General features: G+C 47.2%; 1 protein-coding gene across 1 annotated transcript; it reads left to right on the top strand. All coding sequences in view use genetic code 11, as the record gives it.

The window, feature by feature from the left end:
• Window positions 1–678: 678 nt before the first annotated feature.
• Window positions 679–20,736, top strand: EGR_03502 (CCR4-NOT transcription complex subunit; the record flags this gene model as incomplete). The annotated part of the gene is made up of 21 exons (XM_024492751.1): window positions 679–783; window positions 1,090–1,200; window positions 1,240–1,338; window positions 1,423–1,633; window positions 1,715–1,873; window positions 2,079–2,358; window positions 2,546–2,723; window positions 2,959–3,230; window positions 3,296–3,425; window positions 3,495–3,605; window positions 3,686–4,222; window positions 5,659–5,873; window positions 11,878–12,082; window positions 12,554–12,978; window positions 13,040–13,171; window positions 13,251–13,329; window positions 13,432–13,545; window positions 14,257–14,631; window positions 14,703–15,026; window positions 15,101–20,025; window positions 20,469–20,736. The coding sequence occupies 21 exons, from the start codon at window positions 679–681 to the stop codon at window positions 20,734–20,736; spliced, it is 9,255 nt and encodes a 3,084-aa protein (XP_024352884.1).
• Window positions 20,737–21,247: the final 511 nt, after the last annotated feature.

Below are 21,247 nucleotides of genomic sequence, written 5' to 3'. Positions count from 1 at the left end.
AAGTGACGCACAAATATGATTTCGGGTAGTTTTCAAAGCAGAGCATAATTTGTGATGACCAACGTGAGGGTCTGAGCTAGGAGACCAATATTAATGCTTTTAAGATGAGAGAGCCCGTGCAGCAACATAATTCCATGTATAACTAAGTGTAACTGAGTTGACGACTTAATCTCTGCAGGTTGTAATTCGGTTCTGCCGTGTTAGTAGTCACTCGGTCCATGCGTTCAATAATAGCACTTGTTTTTAGCTTGATTAAGTATATTACATCATCTGAGAGGACTCTGGACGCTGCAGATGAGAATCAAATAATAACTGCGTTCTGATTTTCTGAGTAGGGTAATTATTAATGAAAAGGATCTGTTACGATACGCATTTTCTAAAACTAGTCATCTTAAAATAACAATGCACTGTTCCACGGCTAGAAATTGCCAACAAGTCAGCTTTTACTTTTTATAATTTTGTGCTTTTTTGCAAGTTTAAAAACTCATATATGACGTAAAGTGTGCAAAACTATTTTAAAATCAGTTTTAACCGTTTAAATGATATGTGGTTGTTTTTGTCAGTTATCGAAATTTGGAAACTTTATATGCTATAACAATTTTTCGCTACTGTACTGCAGCATTTTACAGTATTGTCCAGTTGAGCGGGCAACTTGAAAAACTGGCCGGTGTATAGGTCATGCTTGGGGCGGAATGCCTCTCGTTAACTATCTCACAGATAGATTATTTAGTTTCTGTTTTGAATAAAAAGAATGATAAGGCAGCTTTTTCGGAGATTCTCGAGGTAACTTTGGCACATTACACTGTTAATTTTCTAAATTTTTCCACTTTGGTGTTTTGATTAGCTAGTATTTTTCGGCTGGGTATTCTCATTGTACACCAACTTTAATCATAGTTCTGTCTCGTTTTTTCTGCCAAAGAATGCTAAGCCTTTGAGGTAACTAGGACTTATTCGAATGAACTGATTCACATTATGTTTGGAGTGTGCTCATGATGATCTCCTTACTTTAATTTGTATTTTTTTGAGGCCCTTTTTAACTCGAATTTCTTTGCTATTAATGGGCTTTTTGTAGCCTCTTATCCTTTTTAGTTATGCGCCCAAAACCCAGGCTCGGTTGAGCGCAACTTTTTTCGTTGTTTATTTTCACATATTGATTTATCCCAATGTGATACCAAAATGTCTTCCAAAGATTCCCTTCAGGTATGTTTTCTTCTGGTGATTTACAATTACTTTGTTCAGCTATCGTATCTTATTCAAGGACTGCGCAAGTCGCAGTCAAAATCCAACTTCACTTCATTAATATGCTTCGCCGTTCAGTCATTGATAAACACCCCAAAGGTAGCGTTTATACTCTTTATTTTCCGTAAGTTTGCTTTTGTTAGTATCAAACTTTTGAACGCTTTTATCATATCTTTTTCACAGGATTCAAGTCAACTTAACAATGGGCTGTCATCTGTTTCAACACAGCATGATCGTCATCCGATCTTTGCTTTCGTCTTGAAATTACTTGATAGTCTACCTCTATCCACGGGATTACCATTGGGTCTCTCACTGACGCACGCAACCAACGCTGATGTAAAACAATGTTTTAGCAGTTGGTTGCATTCAAGGTTCACTGCATTAATTGATCGAGGTTAGCCATTCCTTCCCTCCTGACGATGAAATAGAAACGTGGTTCGCATGTCTTACACCAGCCTTACATTTTGATTTTCAGAAGGTTCGTCGTTAGAGAAGGAGGACAAGTTAGTCAAACTTGGAACCAGTTTGATTGGAGAAATTGGAGTAGAAAGGGTGAATTTTCTCCTCGCGCATCTCCTTCTGCCTTCTAGTTTTCGACACCTCTCGCCAAAGGTCACTTTAGCTCTCCGGCGAGGTATTTTTTTCCACTTTCATGTGGCTAGGTGGATATGCTTGTACGGAACCTTCATTCATGCACCAAAGGTTGTCGATACTCTTCTGATGTTTCGCGCTCATACATGCACACACACTCAGCAGAGTCGATACAGTGTCACATCAGTACTGGCGAATTTTTCCCTCATAGGCCAGCTGGTAAGGAAAATTGGCTCTTGTCATTATAGGCATACAACGGGCCTCTGCTTTACCGATTTCGCTGGATTGTTACCTATCGACTCCCAATGGTGCCATTGCCGATGCTATGGCTGATGATGTTGATAAGGGTGAGGAAGACTTAACGTTGTCACCGTCGTCGTCTATAGAGACGTTCTTCCTCACCCCTTCCAATCAGTTGAAGGCTCTCACTGGGTCGCCATCAAAGAAGGTGGAGGATGAGACTCAAAGTTCCGCTGATTTCCTCCTGGCCGATGCTTTTGAAGACCTCGGTTTCATGGCACTTTCTACGTCAGTTCTTTAAAAATAGCCCATTCCTCTTTTACCTACTTTCAAATAGTGAAAAGAGTGTTTTAGGGAGTTATTGATTTGGCTTGAAGAATTCCATTAGCTTGTTCCACTTATTGTATAATAGCTTTCAACAGGAAAAGTAATCCGACTAACTGATCGTTTTCCCTTCTCTTTTCTGATGTTCCAGTTGTCAGGCGACCGAGTGTCTGCTGAGTCAGTTTTCTTCGATAGATGTTACGACCACCTTCGTGGCTCGCAGCATGTGTGTAATGATTCGCACAGCCGGTCAAGGTCCTTTCTTCCCTCGGAACAGTTCGTTGAATTTCTTCGCTCCACTAACCCGGTCTTTCCAGAGAACTTTTCTGGTAAGTTCGCCCACTCATTTCCTTCTCTTTCATTGTTTTCTTTCAACTTCACCGTCACTACCTCCTCGTTGCAGTTAATCCAGCTGTTGATGAGTGGCCTGTGGAGAACTTCCTCAGTTGGGTGCACTGCATGAATTCCGACCTTTCAGTTTCTCAGGTCGATTCACTGTCTTATTAGTGTTGAGTAGTGTTTCATTAGTGATAATGGAAACTCCTCATTCTTCACCATACACAGGTCATCAGCGAGCTCGATTGCCCCTACTTCCATGTCCCGAATCAGGCGGGTCTAGCGGTGTTGAAGCATTTTCTCGTCTATGAGGTGGACCGCCAGCAGAACGTTTCGTTGGGACTGTTCTACCGTCCCTGGAAAAATGCCTCCGGCCAGCTATCCCTCCTTCAGCAATGCTCTCTTCACCCTGAAACAAATATCCTTATTCACACTTCCACGGCCCACCTTAGCGGCCTTAGGCTAGGGACGGAGGATAAAGCCCCACTTCTTCAGATTTGGTAGGTGATATGCTGAAATCTTTTATTTGTCCACTTTTGTGCAATCCCAATTTTCAAATTTATAGGAAGAATTCGGATTTTGTGACCGCTCTGCTTCACATCTCCACTGTTGGGTTTTTCAATGAAGCTCGTAGTATTCTTGATCAAGGTTTTAATCACTCACCGGACATATTCACCGCAACGCTTCTTGCAACCGTACGTAGAGATGAGTTTGTCCTTGGTAACAGCTAGAATGAGAGTTAATTACCATATCTTTCTTTTTAGTCGGAAATGGTTCCGTTGAAATGCAAAATGCTCTCGCTAGCCTTCACACACTTTCTTCTTCCACATACGAACTCCCAATCCATTCTTCAAACCGTATGGACCGGTCCATTTGTAGGTCTTTTCTTCTTTACTAGGCGATTTTAGCTCTTCCCCACACTTGCTAACGCTTATGCTTTTTTCGGTTTTGATAGCCAAAACTGACCGACACACAGCGTTGTTTCCAACGCAGTCTTTTCCTTACAACCTGTCTCAAATTAGTTGAGTCCTGGGGTGTAACTGCTCTCTCCAACGGTACTGAAACGCTCTCCTCCGTTTCTGTCTCTTCTTCTGTCCAAGCAACATTCTTCAATCTCATTGACATATTGTTACGTATTCGAGGCGACTCGGTGATGCCACTGGCAATGATGCTGGGCAGTCGAGCGGCACCTGTCTCCTTGGCTGTGTCTCAACTCTGGCCTGGTAGGAGTGTAGCCGAAGAAGTGCCGGACGCAAACGCGTTTGCGGAGATCTCAGAACCGCCCTCTGTGGCTGCCCTCCTCGATCTTGCCTTCAGTTTGGTGGTGTATATGGTGGACGCGGTAAAGGCTTTTATGGGAACCGGGGACTGTAGCAGTGAGGGTAGTCTGCAGCACCTTCTCAGTACACCAATTCCAGCCATTCAGACGACGCTGGACTCGTTTCTTACAAACTGGTTCACCGAACAGATGACTGGCGAGAAGGAGGATGCTGTGAGGTTCTCCTTTGTGTTCTCTTACCTTTGGAGGAAAGGCAGGTCATTAATTACTTTAAATTAGCCATAGTAAGCTTAAATCGTGAGCAGAATGCACCTAGAATGGGAATCTTGGCAAAACCCATTGAATTTTGGTGGCAAATTACGATACCAGCTCCTATTTTTCCCGGATGTCGTGAATGGGGAGTGAAAGGATTGAATGATCTTGCGTTTCTAGCCCCAGTATCAACATTGTGGTACATTCCGTGAACTTCGCCAGCATACCTTATAGCGTTGTAGTGGGTCTTTTTCATCGTAGTTATGCATTTTTTTGCAAGAGCGCCTCTCTGTCAATGCGTCTCCCTTTTGTGGTTCGATTAAGGGCGAAAAACTTAACCTGTAGCTTGGTTAAATTCTTCCCTCCTATCGGGTTGCTGGTATGACGATTATTTGTCCGTCTCGGTTGTTTCCACCTTATAAAGTAGGTTTAACTTATTTTATGCTTTTAGTTATTACTGAGCATTTTGATGGAGGCATTGTTGAATATATTCTGTTTGGTAATCGGTTTGGGCTCTTGGCTTCGTCAATTTAACTCATTTGTTTTAATCTGTGAGAGGACGCTGTGAACCAGTTTTCTTGGTTGCACCCTTCCATTCCAACTCTACTATTTTTTGCGCAATCGAACCATCCACTTTTAGTAGTCTGATCCTCTCTTGGGGATGTTTTCGTTTAGCGGTTGCTACCTCAACACCAGTGTTTCGCTACCTTCTCCACTTGAGGGTGAATATGGACCATTTGGTTAAGATGCCATCTTATTACTAATTTGGTATGAAATGTTTTGTTAAAAGAAATCAACGTACTGATTTCCCACGCTTTTATTGCAGAAGAAGAAAACCATTTTACCCTAGAATTTTGAGCTCATGGCTTTCTCACGCAAATGATTAAGCGGTCTACTTTATTGTGTGAAGGAAGCCTTCCTGCTCAATGCCCCGGTGGTCGGTTTGAGTGTTCACTCGTAACCGCTTTAATTGAATTATTACAAAGTATCTTTTCCCAAAGATGCAGATTCGGGTCATTTAATTTAGGTGCCACTTCATCCCTGCCCAATGAATGAATAGGTAGTTAAAAGCCGTCGGTGTGGTGGATTCCTGATGATCTTGACATCTGATTTCCTATCCTTTCCCAAAACTCTTCATCCGACTTCAAAGCAGTGGCCTCGAAAGAGATGGCGGAACGGTACAACACTGAAAGGGTAGTGATTATGAATGAGGCAGTTCTTCGTGTCTACTGCAAGAGGCATTTTGTAGTGTCAGTGTGAATTAAGCATTCATAGGGAAACCTCACGACGCTTTTGGTAATGATAAGTCTGCCTGAATATGACAAAAAAGGAACAGGGAAGATCGGAAGTGCTGATTAGGTGGACTCTACTTGTTTGGTTTTCCTCTCTTATCGTAGGACGCCTTCTGCGTGGAACTGCTGCGATACTTATGCCGGCGCTACCCATCACTGGTAGACACATCGGGGGCACCGCTGCTCCCACAGGCGCCTGTCGCCTCGATGCCGCTGCCTTCGGCGCTGCTGGAGACTAACCGCCATCTTCCCGTTCATCTTCGCCGTCCTCCTGCCTTTATCATCCGTCACATCATTAACTCTGCTCGCAAGGCACTCAGGTGGGACTGTGTGCTCATTAGTTTTGTCCTGAGACTTAGAGAGAAGCATATCGTTGGAATTTTTGATGTAGAGACCATTTCCAGCGGGAGGCTATGTGTATTTGGGGATGTTCGAGCTAGACTGGGGCTCATGTGTTTCTGAAGAACATGGAAACATTTCAGAGAGTGGAAACTGTAGTTCCCTTTCGATATTTCTCTGCTCCACTTACCTATTCTAGTGTGTGTGGAATCCCTGACGAGCTTTGGTATGGAAATTTCAATTTATATGATTGTAACGTTTTAGGACATTCTAAATACCTAACATAATATAACCTTTCGAAGTCGTAAACGTTTGTCAGTGATTGTGTTGCGTTCGCCGTTTCCACAGTAAGATTGGTCTCTTGTACAGATTGCGTGTCAATCGGGATCGGGCTTTGCGCTCACTGAATGAATGTTTACAGGAGTCATCTTCGAGTCTGTGGGCTAGGCGTTACCATGAATGGGATTGTCAAATGCATTGCATCTTATGTATGCGTAACTATCTGCAAGTGGACACGAAACTTCGTTCATCACCACAGAATCTTCCACAACAGAAGTACCGCCAATGCCCCCCAAACTACGCATGCATCACAGGACATTCACCATTTACTTCTATGCAGAGCACTGTCGACGTAGCATCCTACATTGTGGTCGTAAGATTAGAATTTTCGGTCTGACTTGAACACCTTTTCCCCCTCCTCATTTGCTCATGCCAGCTAGAAAGTTCTGAAAGCTTGTTGACAGATGGGCATTTTTTGCAATCTTAGTGGTAACCATGCTAATTTACAGCACTCGAGTCGCTCCCGAAGTCGTTCCAAGGTGGTAATAAACGCACAGAGGGGCTGGGCGTCTAGAAGGACAGTGGTAATGGCTATCGTGTGGATGGAATCACAGGTTATTCAAAAATGATTGTTGGGGGGTAGTTAACTTGCTTGCAGCTTGTCGCCATTTACCCACTCGTTATCTCATTTCAACTCCGATCTTACCTGACATGCCTGTGATCGGGATTAGAAATTGCATTCAATTGACGATACCATGCCACTGCGTCATTTTGGAGGGAGAAACAGATTTTCCACCGTTCAAAAGTTGATGAAGACGTTACTTACATGGCGTCAAGGCAACCTCTCGGAGAAAGATGAAGGGTTTAAGCAGCACTGGCTATGAGCTCTCAAGAAGTGTGCGTACTAAACTAGTGTTTGACAAACGTCTTCAACTGAATTAGTTCTATTTTGTGGTGATTACTTGTAGGCGATTCTAATTTTAGCGCTTAAATGAGATTTTGCATGACTCTTTATAGCGATTAAATGCCAATCTGTTGAATTGACAATCATTGCGAATGTAAGATGACTTTACCTCCACGAAAAGGTATTTAGAACCTTGAAGAAGGGGGAGGAGGAGGAGGTAATCAAAATGTAAATGTTTGATGTCGTGAAGCAAAATATGGTCGTACATGATGGTCAGAAAGAGACGTGACAGATCGTCCATCGGCGTCCTAGGTTCTCCAGCTCACTGGTTCACCTCCATCCGAATACCACCACGTTCAAGCCCTCCGTGTTGCTTCACTTTTGGTTCCTCTGTGGTTTCACCAAGATTTAGCCATCTAATTACATTTGTTTGAGTGGAGTATACACAGTTTAGTACTGGAAGCAGAGGATACGTCGTTCATAAGCTCGGCAAAGTTGTCCTAAAAGTAAAGGCACTTTGAATGCTGATAAATAAGGTGGAAGCGTACTTTTGAACTAGTAATGGGTGCGCGAGAGGTGAGATAAATATCGCGGGCCTACCGAATTCCGGCTTTGGCGCCTAAAACAGAGTAGTACTTCCATTACTTGCCTGGTTAAGGCTTCTTTTTGTTGATGCAGCAAAACAAATTTGCAATAGCCGAAGTTTACCTAATTTTAATTTCTATGCAAATTTTTCTACTGGATGGTGTTTTGGTTTCCTCTGGAACGGCTCCAGGTTACCAATTCATTAAGTAATTCTACTTTTTGTCGATCAATCTGGTTTAAAAAAAGTGATGGCTAGCTAGTCTTGGTTTCGAATTCTGCGTATGTTGCTCCTCTAGTTCAGGACTACTGTTGGAGCCGTCGATTCACCGTGTTCCAAAGCTATTCCTATGCACTCGCATTCATCATTGAGTTATTTTCTGTGTCCTTGTAATGGAGCTATGTGATGCGGGCGTAAGAATTCATTCGGTTCTTCTATCGCGCTTCAAAGTTATCATTCGTCCGCAAGGGGGAAGCTTAACTGTGGCACCGGCGCCTTTCTTCGAAGTCGCACCAAGTCGTAGCAGTTAAAAGCGCGGCTGGAGGGCGGTCCTGTTGAAGGGAAATACAACCTAACAATGATGGAGGAGCCCGCGTCGTTAAACAATCACCCAAACAGTATCCAATCACCACGTAACCGTATGTATTGTTATGTCCAAAGGAAGTAGCTCGTCTCATCCTGTTCCTCTTAATCCATAATTACTTCCCATCTAGTGACATTTTTATTTATCACCAGTGGTTTAGGTAACTGATGGAAGACTCTCCAGTGCTATTTGCCAGTTCGTTGTCGTATCTGATGTGCCCGCCTCTAACTTCGTTCATATTTTTGCTCCGAACTGCATAGGATGAATTGGAATATTTTCGAAATGAAATATTTCGTAGGCTTTTAAGAGTTTGTCTAATCCAGTCTCGAGCTTATGCCGGGAGTTGTGCTATTCAATATGCCAAACGGATTTTTGCTATTCGACAACTTGTAGTACGAATGAATATTACTTACATCGAAATCTACATCTTGATTGTCCTTTTAAATAGAAATAATTTGACTCCACGAAATTGGTATCCACCAGCTTTAGACGTCTTTAAGCCAGTCCCTTGCTTCTGCTCCGGCACCAAATGGCAACACTGGCGCGTTAAATGTTGCTACTGAAATGTTGTAAGTAAGTGAGTAGATTTGACGTTCGATGCGGCGGTTCGAGGTCAAAATGTCAAATGAACTCGGAGTCGAATTCTGGCAACCACATCGGCTAGGGTGTCATGAGGCGCTAAACTAGTGAAGTTCAACTTTCTTTCTCAAAACTGCGAACGATGGCCGTATGGTTGTGTGGCACTGAAGTGACCAAAATACTGATTTGGGAGCTAATCGGATGAACCACTTCCTTTCTTTGAATGAGTAGAGATGTCTTTAGGCGGTGCGGTTGACTTGAAAAATGAGCTGGAATCTACTTCTGAGGTATGCTCTACAAGGTTTCGTTGGGGATCGTGAGGAAATCGCAGACGTCTCCACTGATTTTATTTTACTACTCAAAGTGGTCGGAGCGATACATGGTTATAAATTGCTTCCGCAATTGGGTTAACTTAGCCCCCTATATCGTTCATGCACTTTCATCCCGAGTTGTAAACCCCTGTTAGTACCCTTGGGGTGGTAAAAACAGTTTTATTCATCGTTGATATGCCGTCTCGCGTCAGACAATGGTGGTGATGTAGGATTCACAGCCTAAATCCACATGTTTACATCAATGCTCGAGTCACATGACTTGGGTTAGCCTTTGCGAACACCTGTGAAGTAGGCGGAGGTGGGTCGGTGGTCATGTTTGTCGACTAACCGATGGTGTCAGAAATGCGGGCCTGCATGTGGTGGCCAATCGGTCAACTAGCCAGTTAGTCATCTTTCTTCTTATTCCACCGGCAAAAGCTCCGTTCTCGTCTCAACAAGATTTGTTTTACCCCAAAATGAATGTTTAAATATCCCACTTTCGCCAAAGCATTCGACCTCAAACTAGCCATTTCTATTGTGCGTCCTCTGGACTACCTGTCTCCTTGACTCACCCCACAAACATAGATGCTTTATCCTTCCGAATAAATATTGGGTCCTCCTATCTCAATTGGTAACCCCCTACAGTCATCTATATGGGGGTCAAGGCTCTGCTCCCATCTTGTCAATTAATTTCCCACCGCCATAGCAACCGGTTTTACGCGTTAAATGTGTGCGTGCGGTCGTGCGCGCGATCAGCTGATGCGGTGGTGCCGAGGCGTGCGCTCCTGAGTTGAGTTTATCGATTGCGCGTAATTGTGATTGCACCTTGATTGGTCCGCGCGATCGAGTGCGGATGTGTGCACTTCGCGGTCGGATTGGCTGGCTGAGGGGTTGCTGTACGGCGTGCGCACGGCGTCATTCGTTTGCCCGCTGTCCTCGTGGTCTGGCGCGCTGTCTCCGCTCTCTGCCTCTTGCGTTAGCATCAGTAACATTCACACAGCTTACCGTTTGGTTTGCCGTGGTATACTCTGCGTGCGTACGTATCGGCTTGTAACCACTTCCAAAGGGTGGTACTGTAGAGACCGTTTTTGCCTCTCTGCCGTGGTATCATCGCTTTTCTTCTCGCGTGAAGGCCCCCCTCCTTCGGGTGGAGCCGGAGTCTATGCGAACCCCGTTTATCTTTCAGTGGTGAACGCATCCTTCTTTTCATCTCATTCACGTGGACTTTATAATTCCCTCATCTACTGCGTTAGCAACACGTAGAACGAGTGCTTTTGTAAGTGATTTTTCTTGAAGTAATTCGTGATTGACATCGTTTACGCTTAGTTTGTAAAGTTACTTTCAAAGATTTTTCTAAAGTTTACCAATTTTATCTTGGAGGTAGGCCGTTCTCTGGACTACTGCGTTGAGTATTGGTACTGTTTTTATACCTTAAATGCGTCTGGATATCCTTTGGCGTTAGATTCATCATTTACTTGTTTTCTCGGTTAAAACCCTTTTCTACCAATTTCTCAGTTCCCGTGAATAATTTTGCCTTCGCCCTGAATCTTTCCAAAGAGGAAGGCCTCGGATGGTAGTCGCTTATATGTTGCATTTTAATCTATAATTCCTTAGCTGATAATCTGAAACTAGGAGTGATGCTGCGGGTATTTCAATCATTCCCTTATGGTTTTGGGGTGTTCATTCAGCTACAAACAGTTAATCCCTTTCAGGATGATTATCAGCCATGGGTTGGATCTGCCTTTGCTTCCCAAATACCAATCTCATGCCAGCGTTAACCCCTCAGTGATCCGCTTTATCGCCACGCTTGTTTTGATCATGACTTTTGCTAGTTGTACTCCAGGGACACGGCCTTGCGGTTAGGTTTTACACAAAATATTGTACCTGCAATCGATTCCTCTGTAGTCTACAGGTGCCATGCATGCATGCCATGTGTATCAATTCTTCGACTGTGATACTCTGTTAAATCTAATCCAAGGATTTCTTTCTCATAAAATTATAGTGCATTCGTAGCCCGAGAAAATGCTACAACATCGTTTCGTGGAGTAGGAGGTTCTTTTGGACTGGGTGTCACTACTGGTAGGTTCCGGTCGTCTGCGTCTGTACATGATGGCGTGTAGGCACCGGCCTTATCAGTGACCCAGCTGGGCTTGTTAGAGCTTGGATTAAATTCCATGTCCTTTTCGTGCTTACGGGAGCTCGTGTGCGCATACAATTTCATCACACAGTAAAAAATCACACCTAAATCCTTGAGGTTATTAGTCGCGACCTCGGCGTGCGGTGATGCCACGCTGAAATCGACCTCATATTCGGTGTTGTAAATTTTTATTGGTATTGTCAAATTTCCATTTTGGCTTGAACACCTGACATTCCGATCTGTCTTGCTATCGCGTAGACTAGTTTCAAGTTGCTCTTGCATGCTTAATATGGTCTCCTTCATCCTGGTATTTTGTGTTTAAACCAGTACGAATTCTTCGCCTTTCCCCGGACTTTCTGTTTTGATCTCGAACCTTCGTTACCTCAGCGTGGTAGGCGCCTAATCGTCTTCAATCGCGCACGTGTGTGCTAGTCGCAAACTTACTGCCTACGACTAGGGATGGTCTGTATGACTCACATCACCTGCACTAACGTGGCGCTTTCCCATTGGCTACTCACCATGGGGACAAGCGCAGACACTTGCACACCCCTCTATTATCGATTTGAGGCCACCCGAATAACCTCCCTTTCTACCTCTCTTGCTCTTCAGGTGCCTAACTATCAGTGTTTCACCAAAGGTCGCATCAGAGACAAATCAGACTTTAGCCTTCTATTTGCAAAACTTAAATCGCATCTACAGCCTTTCGGGCGCTTCCTCATTTGGCAGCTGCGTCGTCGGCGACCAGACTGCCTCTACCATCCCTGCATCCACAGCCTCTGTGTGGGCGTCTTCCAGGGACGCAGATCCGGCCAGAGTGAGTCAGATACTGTTTTTGCGCATCTGGAGCTAGGCTTCCTGCTTCCCACTAGGTTATTGGCTGCGATACCATCCACCTGGGTTTGGTGTGGTGTTTAGTTTTTTCATACTTCGCCATATTTCAGGACACGGAACCGGTGTTTGACCTAATAAATATAAAACAAACAAAATACCTCGTGCTCTGAGGTAGCATGTCGTATGTTCCATTTGTACAGGAGTAAGCAGTGAATGAATAGTGGTCGTAATTAGCAGTTTCCACTTTACTTCAATTTGGAAAACTGTTGGGTTGGTCGCTCATCGAACACCGCCTGATTAATAAGCAAGACGGCGTAGCAATGTCAGGTGCTTTGCAGCAGATAGTACTGGCTCGATTTGAACATCATTTTGAATGTACAGCGCTGCCCAAAGGTGTGGCCGAATTGGGTCGACGATGCCTGGTAAATTTAGTCCTTTCCATCGCCCACTGTAGGTCGCACTAGCAGCAAATTTACACAAGCTGATTCAGCGCGGTCCCTCCGCTGCCGGAAGCGGGCCTTCAATGGCAGGGACAGTGCCGCCCCCGGTGGGTGGCGCAAGTGGCAGCGCGCCACCACCTCCCTCCATCTACCTCAACTTCAATATTGAGCCCCCTGAGCTCAATCTCTCTAGCGAGTTAGATGTTCAGGTGAACGCATTCTTCCACAAGCTCCTTCAGGGCGCTTGCAGTGTTGAGGATATGGTGAAGTGCCTCTACGAGTACGCCGCTTCCGACTCGCCGGGACAGAAGAAGCTCCTTGATGGTATCCTTCGAGTCCTTACCTATGAGGTCACCAGTCATCTCCATGATTATCCCGAGCACGCGCTGCACTCGATAACCGAACTTTATGGCGGCATCCTCGCTGGTCTCGTCACCCAGTAAGCCATCCTCCCTTCCTCTCATGTTTTGACGCAGTTTTTAAAACTTATTCCTGTTTAGACTCTCCGTGTCAGCCCTTTCCATGCTGTGGAAGGCATTTTTGAATCGCGTCTTCCTTTTTACCAACGAAATACACACTGAAACACCGGCTTTTCGAGCTGTTGTGAACATCCTCAACAAGACTAAGCCCACGTAAGTCGCTACTTTAATCGCTTTGTCAGCGGTTTCTCTCTACGAGTTTTATATTTTCCAACCCACTTGTCTCCCACAGGTTTATTCGTTACGTCAACTTGACCAATTATCTGGTTAATTGCTTCGCCTTCAAGCATTTTCCTTCTGAGTTGCGCGATGTAAGTTTAGTGCTCTGCGTCTTGGACGTAATCCTCCTACGCATTTGTGAAAGTATTGTCTTTTCCGTGTTAAATCTAACGATAGCCCCTTTCGCTTTTTAGGCCATTGCGAGTGCAGACGCCTTCTGTAAGAGCTTCCAATGTCAGCAATCAAACAGCCACCCTCACCTCACCGGTTCGCAGTCACTCAAGGCAAGTTCCATCAAAAGTATCCGAGTCAAACTGTTTCTTTTCACCACCGGTGCTGGATCTGTGTACTTCTGCTAGTCAAAGGCGACACGTTTTTTTTCGTATCTAGCGTGTGCTACCCCTTTAGAGTCAGAAGTGCTTATAAATGATTGTGTTTACCATTGCCATATAAATATTCGTCTCATGCAAATTTTTAGCAGACTGTATTACTTTTATTCTCAATCTCCATTAACGGTGTCCACATTGGACTGGCTTGCGACCTATGTGCTGGCTTTCAGTACCCGTAATGAGTCACATTTAACATGGTGTTGTGGCGCCCTCTTGGTAAAGTCCCCGTTTACACCTGTAGAACGAAAAGGTTTACTTTTCATTTACTATTCATTTATTCGTGCCAAATGGCATTCTCAGTTGGCCTATTGGCTTAGCGCAGCCAGCGTGGTGTTGCGAAGCACAGAAGTGAGGCTTCATCCCTACCATTTATTTGCGGAGGGTTTGGGGACGCCCAAGCACTTAAGAAATCCGCATCACCAACTATATGATTAAAACAAGTTCTGTTTAACTTAAAGTGATGGATGTTTGAAGGAAAACTCAGAGTTTTGGTCAGTATCGCAGAGAAGTGGTCGTGATTCAGGTTAGCGCTTCGTGTTGCAGAGCAGCGTAGTGTAAAACGAAACGGCGGTGGACAATCAACAATACTTTCAGAGGCTGATTCGTTGACCATTCTTGTCGAACCTGCAGGACTTGCAGATAGCTGGACAGACTGCGACGGCACTACATACCCAACAAATCTTGCTACAACAACAACAGCAGCAGCATCAGGCGCCGCCGATGCCGGAGTCTGCACCACCCGAATCGCCTGATGAAAGCGTTCGCGACCGTATCTTCTTCGTCTTTAACAATGTCTCCCCTCTGAATGCGAAGGAGAAAGCAGAGGAGCTTTGCGGCATTTTACAGGAGTCCACCCTACCTTGGTTTGCCCACTACTTGGTCAACAAACGTGTCACCGTTGAAAATTCATTCCTCGAAGTCTTTGACGATGTTGTTGACGAAGTTCAGAAGCGTTTTCCCACTGCTCGGCAACTCGTCCTCTCTGAACTCTTTCGCGCTATCAAGGTCAGATGGATTTGGCCTACATGTCTATTGTAATCGCAGGCCTCTGCCTACCTCCTTCCCTCGTTTTCTAGGGGATCCTGCGCAACCTTCGATCCGACGTTGACGACCCGCATGCACGAGGATGCCTAAAGAGCCTGGGTCGTTTTTTGGGTCTCCTGACACTTGCACGAAATAAGCCAATTCTCCACGACGATTTGAGTTTGAAGGAGCTCATTTTGGAAGCGGAGGAGAAGGGCTCTGTGGCCCTCAACTTTGTCATCCCCTTCATCTCTAATGTTCTCCGTGGGGCTGTTGACAGCGTCTTTGCTCCACCTTCTCCTTACACTATGGCCATCCTTAAAGTGCTACGAGAGCTTTACGATGTTTGTGACATGAAGGTTCAACTGAAATTTGAGGTATGTACATTCACCTCTTCTTTTCCCTTTTTTTTTCTATACGTGCACCTCACATTACCTATGCTCTGATGTAGATTGAATTAACATGCAAAATGCTGGGTTACGAACTGCGGGACCTTACGCCGGCAGAGTACCTGCGAAATCGAAATAATCTGGCAAACTTGGAGAAGCGGTACATCTTTTACGTGAATCCGTCGGCCGGAACCGCTTCCTCGACTGGTCAGCAGCCGCAGCCGCAGCCGCAGCAGCAGCAACAACCACCACCACCATCACAATTAACAAATCAGGCGCGGGCTTTGCAGGCCCAGGCAACGCTTCAAGCACAACAGGCGATTCCTTACGATACCCCCGCTATGGAGTGCAACCCTCGCTCACTGGCTGCGTTGGCACATCAACAGCACCAGAGGTTGGCTGCTGCTCAACAGCAGCAACCACAGCATCAGCAGATGTATGCAGCCGCCAGTTCTACAGCTGGTGGACGTTCAAACGTCTTCACTGCCCTTCTGGAAGGTGCTCAGTCGAATCCTGCTGCAGCTGCTGCCGCCGCCGTCATGGCTGGAAATGTTCATCGAGGTGATTCCATCTACTCCTACGGTGGTGCCGCCGCTGCTGATGATAGCTTTCGTCGCAAGTGGGACCCAGCTCTCGTGGCTATGCAGCAGAATGCTGTGGTTGGTCAGCAGCCTCAACAACAACAGCCATCACTGGCGCAACCACAACAGCAGCAGCAGCCTGGAAGACAGCAACAACCGCAGTTATATCCCCAAGTTGCTGCAGCGGTTGTTGCAACTCAGCAGATCTCAGCGGCATCAACCTCCACCTACAATCCAGCTGCCGCTGCCGCCGGTCTCCCGCATGTCGTTTCAGCCCCTCAATTGGTTAGTTCCACACAGCAGGCAAGGGAACTCTCTCACTCTGGAACGGCTGGCAGCGCCGGCAGTTCTTTGCCACAGTACGATGATTTAGATCTTTCCACTGTGCGCTCCTCTGTCAACATGGAGGAGATCATTCAGCAGTTGTATGCCATCTCTCAGTCATCCGTGCAGAACCTTAACTCCAATGCTGCCTTAAAGGCATTTAATATGATTCGTATGGAGGCAGTTCGAGCGGTGATCTTGCCGGCGATTGAGAAGTGCATCAAGGAGACCCTTGGTCCCCTGGCAGAGCGGTCGATATCGTTGGCTCTATCGACGACGGAAACACTGATACGGAAGGACTTTGCTTTCCATTCAAAGCCCATGCCGATGTTGTGTGCTGCCAAACAGATGGTGCGTCACCTGGCCGCTGCCTCCTCTCTCACCAGTGGACGCGAGGCCTTCCACGTCAGCTTGTGCAATAACCTCATCAGTTCTATCTGGAATATAGTCAAGTTCAGTAATCAGCATGACAAGGAAGCAGTGGAACTCATCGCAATGGTTGTGGCTGCCAGGGTCGCCCAGGTCTCGGTGTCCTACATGCAGAAAACCATTGCGGAGCGCGCAGTTTGGGAGGTGGAAAAGAAGTTGGAAGCGGATGTAAAGCTCCGCCAGGAATTGGGACCACGTCGGTTCGAGGAACAGATCAGCCATAGTCATCAGAACCTTCCTGAGTGCGTGCGAGTGAACACGCATCTATTGAACAATATGCGCCTGGAGGTGTACCAGGAGTTTGGTCGCTCGATTCCGGGCTTTGCTCCGCCGGTTGGTCCTATGTCTCCAGAGAGCAGTCACTTCCCACTTCCAACTTCGACCGGTGCTGCCGTTGCAGCTGCGCAAGCTCAGCAGATGTTTCAGAGGACGGCTGGCCCCATGGTTCCTCAGCCCACGGTTTCGTCATCGTCAACTTCTGGAACACCTCAGCAGATCGCCGTAGCTGCGAAATTGCTTTTTCAGCAACACCAGCAGCAGCAATACCTTCAACAGCAGCAGCAACAACCGCATACGAGTGCTGTTACCTCTCAACAACCACCACAACAGCAGCAACAACAGACGCATCCTCAACAGCAACCTCCTCAATCGACATCGTCCATGAACCTCTTTGACAGCATTGTGATGTATATCCGACGTCACCTGGCCAACATCACGAAGCTTCTTGCCCCCGTGACCCCCTCACAGGAACCTGCTATGGTGCGCTCCTTGCACAATCTTGTGGAGATTGTACAACTAGCGAAAGCCACGGCTGTTAGTGGTGTGAGCTCCGGTGGCGGTGGTGCCGCTTCCGGGGGTGAAAACGTCTGTGTGCGGATAATCGCGTTTCTTATTCAGTCGCTCCTCACTCACTATCGTCCTTCGCAGTGGACTGAACAACCTGGCGGTCTTCAGGTGATGGAACACCTCAAGGAGGCTCACATGATCACTTTAAGGCACCTGCTCTCTTGTGAACAGAACTCCTGGGTTACTAAGCAGGTGACAAATGCTTGGATCCAGCTGCCTGATGGTGATGCGGAGCCCTCGAATATCCAACGTCCCGTTCTCTCCGCCTCGACGAACGCCTCAAAGGTGGAACAGCTTTCCACACTTGCTACTCTCGCTGTGGCCAAATCCGGCACTCGGGTGTCAACAGGAGGCGATTCCAACAATTCAATAGGGCTTAATGTTAGCAGTAGCAAGTGGAACTGGGAGGCTTTCGCAGAGCTTCTGAAAGTCCATGTTCTCTACCTCACGCAGATCGACGCTTACCTAGCGGGTAAGATTGCTTCTGGTCACATGATGGCGACCACCTTCGTGCTCAACCTGCTGGACCACTTTGTGCTGCCTATTTTCATGGGGTCTCCGTCTGTCTCCATCCCCGTTGATAGTGCTAATGCTGCAATTACCAGTCAGCTAGCCAGTAATAGCACACGAACCATTGCCTCGTCTCTTGGGAACGTTTATGCGGTCACCAGCAAACGTGAGTTCACCGTTTTGAACGAGTACGACCTTTGGCTCACAATTCGAGCCCTTCAAGCCCAGCAGCGGGCTACTCTCGTTGCACCCGGTGACTTTAACTTGCGTCTCCGGCTGTCCTGCGCTCGTGTTCGAGCCCTCATGGATTGGGGTCTCTTTGACACCGAGCCCTTAAGCCTCTTTTACGGTAACGATTCTGTGGAGTGCGCAGCCCTTTTCGTCGGTTGTTCGCGCGCCCGTGAATTCGACGACACCCAGCAGATGAAGGCGAAGACGGAGAATTACTTCCGTTGGTGGGTGGAATTTTACCGCAATCCGCAGGAACAAGCAGAGGCTGGGTCACCGGCTGAACAGGCCATTAACAACCTCATCGGGATGGGTTTCCTCTCCTCTGACGAGAGCCTCACTCGCTTCTTCCGGCTGGCTACCATCTACGTGGTTGAAAGGACGTTAAACAACCTCAAGCAGGCAGAACAGGCTTCCACCAACTTGGTCAACAACACGCGGAACAACAATGTCTACATTGAGTTGGACGCCTACGCTCGTCTCATCAGTTACGTGGTTAACTGGCCTGAAAGTCCAGTGGAGAATGGGACGGAAAGGAATAATCCCAAAATAGCCCTATTGAGTCGGGTGTTGGGTATCATTGGCGGCACCCTTATGCAGAGTCACGAAGTTCGCCCTGAACTCTTCCACCCTATGCCCTTTGAACGCATCCTCGTGATGTTATTCATGGACCTATGCAACAACGCTCCCACTCCTCCGCGACCTGCTAATTCCACCACAGCCACCTCGACGGGCGAGACAGGCGAGACTCAATCAAAAAGCCTGACCTTACACGAGTACATTCCCATCGCGTTTGGCAAACTTTTTCACATGCTACGTCCAACACGGGTGGCCAAGTTCACACTCGCCTTTCTCGAAGTGATAGGACATCGGTATTTCGTGTCGCACACCCTGGGAGCGTCAGTGTCCCCTCAGCTGCGTGCTGCCTACCGTGCTGTCTACGCCCAGTTGCTGGCTGATATGCTCACTTACTTGGCCTTCTATCTGCAGAATGCTATTGCACTCAAGCACGTCACGTCACTCTTCATCGCCACCTTCCGCCTTTGCCTCGTGCTTTTCCACGACTTCCCCGACTTCATATCTGACTACTGCCTCTTCTTCTGCAACATCATCTCGTCCTCCGCCATTCAATTGCGTAATCTCATCCTCTCCAGTGAGCCCAGACGCGGCGTCTCCCCGACTGATCCTCTCAACGCTCCTCCGGTTAATCAACTGTCTCAGTTGGAAGATCCCATCGGCTACACTATGGAGGCGGGAAATCGTCTACCACCCGTTCTCCGGTCAGAAATCGACTCCTATCTCTCCTCTCGAGTACCCACTAAGCTCCTCTCCGAACTCAGCTTAATGCTGCAGCGGGTCGATTCGGTGGCTGCACTTCTCATTTCTCCTTCACACCTCCTCACCTCGGCGCTAAACGTGGAACATTCTGAGGGCGGAGATGCGTGTTCACAGGAGGTGGCTCCACCCCCACCGCCCCCGCAGGGCAAAAAGGCGAAGAAAGCTGCAGCAGCGAAAGCTGCGGCTGCAGCTGCACAACAGCACGCTGTGCTCGTGGGAGCTGCTCAGCAGGCAAACATGGCGGCCTTCTGGGCCGCCTTGGGCTCACAGATGCTCTCCACGTACGGCGTCGCCAATAACATGCACTACAGCGCGGAATTGATGACCGATTTGGTGCTTTATCTCTGTATCACTGCGGTCCGGAGCCTCCGTGACTCTGGAACGCCGCTGAATGTGAACTCGGTGGCAAACACACCGCAGATGGAGATTCTCCAAGCTTTGATTGTGAATCTAGACGATGAGGGATGCTACCTCTTGCTCAATTGCATGGCTAATCAATTGCGCTATCTCAATTCGCACACCTACTACTTCTCCTACAGCCTCCTTTATCTCTTTGCTGAGTTGCCGATGCAAAAGGTGAAAGAGCAGATTAGTCGTGTGTTGATGGAGCGTTTGATTGTGAACCGTCCACATCCCTGGGGTCTGTTGATGACCTCCGCGGAGTTGTTACGGAATCCCATCTACCACTACTGGGACCATGAGTTTGCACGCTGTCACAAGGACATGGAGGAGTAAGTTATCTTCTCACTTGTATCCACAACCTGCCTTTACTTTACTCCTTTGGCTTGCCTGAGTTTATTCCCTTCTCGGTCCCGTTTTCTTTCAGTTTTCTCAAGCCAGTTGCAAACTCTCTTATCGAATTGGAGGAGAAGGCGGTGGAAGAGGCTATCGAGCTGTTTCAGTAGGGAAAGAGGAGTAAAGAACTTGCACATGTTTCTAGATAAATGTGAAAGAAAGTGAGGGGCGGTGTCTTCTTCGGTGTGCGTCGCAAGCGCAAGCGATAGAATCTAGTAATCTGTGCTCTAATTGTGGACCTCACCCGAGGTCGCGCCATGGTTATACCCCGCTAACCTGTTCAGGTTCTGTGGCTATTTCCAGAGGTAGTGACTGTCCGAGGGTGGTAATAACCGCGTTTAATTCTCTTTCCTTCCGTGCTTTTTTTTGCGAACCGAAGCATCGTCACCGTCGTAGCGCGCAGCTGTATCTCCAACTTCACACCCCCACAAAGCAGCATCAGCGGTGGTGGCAATAGTAGCAATAGCAACAACAGCAGCAGTGCTGTCACCGCCGGTGGTGGAAGCCAACCATCCAACCAAATGCCTTCCGCGTCATCAATGACGCAAGCTCAGGGAGGCGCGGCGACATCAGCTGCTCCCACACCCTCTCCCCAACCAGTTGCCGAGACGAAGACCGTCGCTCCTGCTGCAGCTACACTGAGTTGATTGGGTGACGAAGTCTCGCCTCTCCTATCCCCTTTCTGACCCCAGTCACCATCCCGCTTTCTTCCGCTTCCCCTTTGAGTGTGCAAGGGTGGTTCTCCGTCCCCGAGACGCTGCCCTCTCTCACTTTACCTCTTTTTTATCTCTGATGGTCGTTGTATGTCATGCACACGCACGCACACATGCACAAACACGCGTGTGAGTTTTGGAGTTTATTGCGTGCCTGTGCGTGCCATTGTTACTATGTATTGCTATCCTTATTACTACGAACGATTACTACCAGTATTGCAACTATCACTAGGGCTGCTGCTACTACTGTAATTGCCATTGTGCTGTGTGCATAAGAACGGTGAATTTGCAAGAGGGTTTCAATATTTGTGTCACTTTTTACTTCTGCCAACTTGGGGAAGCGAGGGAGGGGTACTTTCGCGCTGGTGGTGCCGCCGTCGCAGGCATTCTGGTGAAACGCGTGGACGTCTGCCAAACGGCGGATTGCGAACGAGGTGAAACGTGC

This window comes from Echinococcus granulosus, assembly GCF_000524195.1.
Source record: "Echinococcus granulosus chromosome Unknown EG_S00018, whole genome shotgun sequence".
NCBI lineage: Eukaryota > Metazoa > Platyhelminthes > Cestoda > Cyclophyllidea > Taeniidae > Echinococcus > Echinococcus granulosus.
This window is presented reverse-complemented; position numbering and strand designations above follow the sequence as displayed.